Source organism: Symphalangus syndactylus, chromosome 5 (genome assembly GCF_028878055.3).
Source record: "Symphalangus syndactylus isolate Jambi chromosome 5, NHGRI_mSymSyn1-v2.1_pri, whole genome shotgun sequence".
NCBI classification, from domain to species: Eukaryota; Metazoa; Chordata; class Mammalia; order Primates; family Hylobatidae; genus Symphalangus; species Symphalangus syndactylus.
This window is the reverse complement of record NC_072427.2, coordinates 87817616-87823615: the sequence shown is the minus strand read 5'-3', so window position 1 is coordinate 87823615 and position 6000 is coordinate 87817616. Positions and strand designations below refer to the sequence as shown.

The 6000-nt window shown below is 60.3% G+C and overlaps 1 protein-coding gene across 15 annotated transcripts in view; it reads left to right on the top strand.

The window, feature by feature from the left end:
* Positions 1 to 911: 911 nt before the first annotated feature.
* The window catches only part of PDE9A (phosphodiesterase 9A), a 121319-nt gene continuing 116230 nt past the window's right edge, over positions 912 to 6000 (top strand). For 12 of the 15 annotated variants that reach the window (XM_055279797.2, XM_055279796.2, XM_055279792.2 and 9 more), the window contains exon 1: positions 925 to 1186. In XM_055279797.2, coding sequence (XP_055135772.1) covers positions 1118 to 1186 — 69 coding nt within the window. In that variant the 5' untranslated portion in view covers positions 925 to 1117. Of the gene's footprint in view, positions 1187 to 6000 lie in introns of all 15 variants that reach the window. The other 3 variants (XM_055279801.2, XM_063640542.1, XM_063640543.1) reach the window with 3 other exon arrangements.

Here is a 6000-nt window from a genome sequence, read left to right as displayed (position 1 = left end):
GGCTGGCCGGCTCCAGCAGGCCCAAGGGGGAGGGAGGAGCCTGGGTGCACCAGACTCTCTCAATAAGCAGCACCCAGACACTTAACAGATGGAAAGCGGTGGCTTGGAACTCACTTCCAACGAAACAATAGCACATGCTCCGGCTGGCTTTGACACTTGCTTCCAAAGGCGACATGCACCCAGGGCCAGGACCACGGCATCTGAGCCCCCTCCCCCAGCCGCCAACCCCATTCCCAATGGAGGAGCCCAGGAGAACTGGGGGCGGCCAAGGCAGCCCTTCCGTGCCCCGCAGATCCAGAGGATGCCCACAGCCCCCTTCCCCTCCCGCCTTTCCCACACTCCCTGTAGCAATTCACACAAGGGGGGAGGGGACGAACATGCTGAATCCAGCAGATAGCTTGTGGCGGGGTAATCCTCGGTCCGGCCCCATACAGGACAGAAATAAAATCGCCATTTCAGCTCCGGGCGCAGCTGGAGGAGGCTGACGCCCCCTAGTTAGGGGAAGGCTGTGGGTGAACGAGAAGGAACTTTTCCCGTTTTCTATTCAAATGAAATGAGGGTGGCGGTCGCAGCAGGGAGAGAGGAGCGAGGGGAGTTTTCCCGGCGGGGCTGGGGGGTCCACAGCGACGCTGCCACGCTCAGCCCAGCGCTGGCTTAGGAGGGACGGACTGCGTGGGGAGGCGACGGCTCCGGGCCGAAGGGGTCGCTCGGGGCTCTGCACAGCTGTCCGGGGGGCATCGGGAGATAGGCGGCCGACCGGGGGCTGGAGTCAAGGGAAGAAGAAAGAGGGGGAAGGGAGGTGCAGGGAGTGAAGAGGAGGGGAGAGAGGAGAGACGGGGAAGGGAGGGGGAAGGGGGGAGGGGGGAGGGGCGGAGGGCCGGGAGGAGGAGCGCGCGAGCCGGAGCCCGAGCCCGAGCCCGAGCCGAGCGGAGGAGACCCTGCGGCGCGCGGCGGCGGCTCCCGGGCGTCCCGGGCCCGGTGGCGGCGCGGCTCTGGTTGGCTGAGCGCCGCGGGCCGCCCCCGCCCGCCCCCTCCCCTGCTCCCCTCCCCCGCCTCCCGCGGCGGCTGGCGTCGGGAAAGTACAGTAAAAAGTCCAAGTGCAGCCGCCGGGCGCAGGATGGGATCCGGCTCATCCAGCTACCGGCCCAAGGCCATCTACCTGGACATCGATGGACGCATTCAGAAGGTAGCCCCCTCCCCCACCCAGACACCCCCTCCTCCCCCCGGGTGACCGCGCCGGGGCCCGGCGCGGCGGGGCGGGACTGTCCGTGCGTCTGCCGGTTCGGGCTGCGGCCTCCGTGCGCTCCGCCAGCTCTGGTCGGGGACGGGGGTCCCCACGCGCCGGCTCCCCGGGGAAAGGGGCGACTCGCCCTGGGGAGTGGGGGGCGGGCTAGTGTTTCCATTTCACAGGCAGAGCTTTTCTTTTTAAAAATCTGATTAGGCTGAGTTTTTACATTCAAGGGCTGGCACATGAAGCCTTTAATTTCCGGTGGGTCGGCCCGCCGGGCAGCCCCTGGGTCGTGGTCCGCGGAGGGGGCGAGCAGCCGCCGCTTCCTGTCGCGCGGGGGCAGGTGCGGGGGGCGCCGGCGGGGGCGGTGCTCCCCCGCAGGTGGGTAGCTCCGACTACAGAGGGGGACTCGGGCCGCTGCATCTCTGGGGCCCTGCGGAGAGCCTGGGGGGCAGCGGGTCCGGCTCTCCCCTCCTGTGCGGAGATAGGAAGTCCCTCGAATGTCCAGTGTTCCTAGCGGACTTGAGTTACACGGGAGAGGGGTTCAGAATAGACCCCCTTTGTTCGTGGCCCCCTCTGACGGGCAGAGAGGGACAATGAGCGCGCCGGCTTGGAAGGGACTCTCATGAGCTCCCCCTAAAGTCCCCAGGGAAAAGCCATTGTGAGGAAATCCCTCAAACCTCAGCTGGGCGTTTCAGGAAGCCCTTGCAGCTGCTTCTCACCTTTCTCCCACGGAGTACTCCACTGAAGGAGGCCAGGGAGAGATGCCCCAGCCAGGCACACAGCAGGTGCCGGCCAGGCTTGAGTCTTTCCTGTTCCCAGATGTGCATTTGGCCAGTTTAATCAGTAGATTTAAGCCAACAAGCCGCCCTCACCCTGTGCCCGGCTTGATCCCCGTGAAATGGAAATTACAGCCCTCTCCCACTGTAGCCCGCTTTGAGAGACTCAGATAACCGGGAGGAGGAAGCATCTTCAAGGACAGGTGGTCACCCCCTTATTTCATCAGTACTGGGCAGCTGGGCAGCGGCAGACGCACAACTAGACCCAGGTCCCTGACTCCAGGACTAGGCGTCTGCAATTGCGTGGGACTGTAACAGCCTCCTTTCTCCCCAAAGGAAGGAGTGGCCCTCCCTTGAATATGTCACTGCTTCAGCATGCACACTCACACACACACACACATGCTCCAGTGCTCACACATCCACTCACAAACACACACACATGCACACAAATGCATACACACACGTGCACATGAGCACACAGACATGCACACCACATAGGCACATGCACACACACTTTTTCTGCCCAATAGATGAGTATGTATCAAAGACCTGCCTTTAAAAACAAAAATCTTTTTAAAGTGAGTTGTCACCAGATCAACAGTAGCAGGTCTGTCCTAAGAACTTCCCAAAGCTGTCCCGGGAGCAGCTCTCTTGGAAGCAGGTGAAAAGTGGAGGAGAGCTTCAGGAAGGGTGGGAGGAGGACGCTGGGTGTGGCAGGCCAGGCTGTCATTGCTGGCAGGGTAGCTTTTCACAGTGGACACGCTGAGGTTGGGGTGATCTCCAGGAAAGCAGCCTGCAGGTGGGCCCTGGGGAAGACATGGCATGTGGCACCTGTGCGGGGGAGAGGCGGATTGACTGCCAGCTCCACCACTTCCTGTAACCACGAGCAAGACCCTTGGCTCCCCAAGCTGGCATCCCCATCCATAAAGAAGGGATAATAAAATCTGCTTTATAGACTGGAATGAGAAGGGAATGAGTGAATGTAAACACTGCCTGGAACACTGCAGAACACGATGAGCATTATTCTTCCCTCGGTTCCTTCCATAAACGTCCTTTCGCGGTGCAAACAGGGAGGCGCCAGACGGGTCTCCAACCCCCCCTGCCCCCCATCTCCATGAGGTCTGTTGCTTGCTCCTGAGTGCCCCCCACCCTCTGCCCCTTGCTGTGAACCCCATTGGCAGCTCCTAGCTGGACTGTGAGTCCTGGTTGAAGCTGAATCGTTTGCCCAAGCATGTGCCGGGCAAAGCATGATAACTTCTCGCTCACCTCCCAGGCTGCACACCCAGCAGTGCTGTCATGGATGGGTTGCACCAGGCTCAGCTGAGAGCACTTTCAGCACCGCTGCCATCAGCCGCCATTCCTTCTCTTAAAGTACCAGGCACTGGGTAAATCCTGGAATTTCCAGCGTGAATCTGTCTCCCTGCGATCCGCCCCATCTCCTCTCCATCAAAGGTCATGGAAACAAACCCATATTGCTTCCTAGGAGGGGGCCCTGGGGGCCACTGGTTGCAGGAGATAAGGGATGTGCTGCTTTCTGTCACTGTGTTCTTCTGCACCACCTGGCCATGAGTCCTGGCGATGGGCACGCCGGCTCCTTCGTTATCTCTGCTCTTTGTCCCTCTGGTTACCTAACCCCCTGGCCATCTCAGTTTCCCCCTGAGAACGCAGAGATGGGGAGGAAGGAGGGAACATTAGAAACTGGGGGTTCTGCTGAGTTCTGTGCTCCGGCAAAGCTCCAGGTTGACAATCTGAAGTTGTCTGAGGGAGGCCCCAGGTGGCAAGTGCCGGTGTCTCCTGGCTTGGCCTTACCTGTGCAGGTAACCCTGCAGACATCCTTGATGATTCAGAGGAGCCGCTGCAGCCACTTGGCAGCCAGGTCAATGCTTTATTTATATGAAGAAAACTCCAGACACGCACAGGTGTCACATCACCGGAGTTACACAGTGGGAGGCAGCAACAGGAATTTCGGGGATTCTGTCTTCCCTCCTCGGGAGCTTTTCCTTCAGAGGTTGTGCAGAGGAAGCTGGGGGTATGAAGTGAGTCGCAGGGTGCCTCCTGAGCCCCACACGAAGGCAGGACTCCGTGCCCTGGAGTCCAACTGAGGCTCCGTTTTCAGTGCTCCCATCTCATCTCGAGAACCTTGGGTCAGTTACTTCACTCTGTGCGCCTGTGTTGCTGTGCTAAGAATTAAATGGGATAAGGCAGATTGCCTGGTCAATGAGCCAGCCGTGTTTATTGAGCATCTACTATGTGCTGAGTGCTGGGGTCCAGGGTAAATGGGAATGGGAAGGAAACTACAAATGATAAACAGCAGCAGATGTTGCAGGCTGGGTGGGCCAGCCCCATGTGGGGCCTGATGAACAGGTTTTTTTTTCCCTGATGATCAGCTGTGTAGGCTTTGTGGGCTTTGTGGGGAAGGAGCCCTTTGTGCAGAACTGGTAGCCATGAGGATGGCCTGGTGAGAAGCTGCTGAAGGGCTGGGGACAGCCTCCACCCAGCCAGTAGCATCTGCACAGGCCTGTCCCATCATCTGTTCCTTGGCTTGCCAGGGTGCACAGATCAGGACTTGGCACTTCCCCAGCACCAGGTGAAGCCCTCCTGTCACCCCCAACCCTGTGTCCAGACCCTCAGGTGGGCTATTGAAGAAGGGGAGAGGTGGAAGCCAGGTCCCCAAACCTAGGGTGCTGAGGTCCTTGCTTCAGTGAGACTGTGTCCTCTAGGAGCTGAAGCGCTTCGTCTTTCCCCAGAGGGTTTGTTTTTTCCTTTCCTCAGCTGCCCCTACCCTGGGGGGCCCTGGCTGCAGCCCCTGCTCCTTTCTCTTGCCTGTGGAGAAAGGGTTTGCTCAGCTGAGCTGCCCACGGAATGACAGGGACGATGCACTCAGCACCGGGGAGCTGGAGGGGGTCCCACCTGTGGCACGTCCAGGCTTGGGTTTGCCAATCTTCCGAATGGGGGAAAAGAGAGGCCTTTGGGACTCCTGGGCCAGGCTGTGGGCTCCGGTGTGGTGAGGAGCCACATCTGGGCAACACTGAATGCTCCGGAGCCTCTGTGGGTGCCACTGCCCTGACCTGGCAGCCCCCTTGGGACACTCGCACTGTGGGCGGCCTCCCTGGCGCCTCTGGGCTGTGGTGTTCTGGTCTTGGCCTTGCTCTGCAGCTGGAACCCAGGTATGAACGCATCGGCGGCCGCTTGAGTTTGTGGGGCTGTTTCTACTCTAAACCAGGGCAGCGAATGCGCACAGCCCAAAGGAAGGAGCAATGCTAGAAAGTGTTCAAGCATCCGCAGAAGTCAGCTCCCAGTTCTTAATAGTTTGCCACCCACCGTGGCTACGCCACACCTACGCTTGCCTCCGCCCCACCTATGCCTGCCCCCTTCACCTGCGGGAGCCCAGGGCTCCGTGCCCTGGGCAGCTGGTGGGGTCTGCCCAGGCCTTCTCATGATGCTTCCACCCAGCCTGGTCCTGGCACCCAAGGCCAACCTCTGCGGGCCCCAGAGCTGTCCCTTCTTGGCTCAGGTCCTCCCCGCAGCGCTTGGAGTCCAGGCCTCTGCACCCTGCTGGGGTGGTCTCTGGTCCTGGCCCAAGGGAATGTCGCTCCCTGCTGCCTGTTTCTACTGGCCTGTCCTGTTCAGGCCCCTCTGCCTTCATTTCTTGCTTTAACAAGCATGAGCTGCTGTCTCCCCTGGCTCCTCAGGGGAGAGGAGTGCAGTGCCCCAACCTTGTCTGTAGTGGTCAGCATGGTGGGGCCTTAAGCCCTACCCGGCTCCTGCGTGCCTTTCCCCTCTCCTGCCCCCTGATGTGGTCAAATGCAAACCTCCTTTCATTTTAGAAGGCATGGCCTGCTCAGCCCACACGCGCAGTACCCTCTCCTGTGGCTGCAGGCATCTCTGCTCACTCGTGCAGGGCTGCGTCCCCCAGCCACACTGACTCCTCTCCAGGTTTCTCGGCTCCAGCACCACTGTCTATGCCCTCCTTCCCAGGTGGATGGCAGCTCT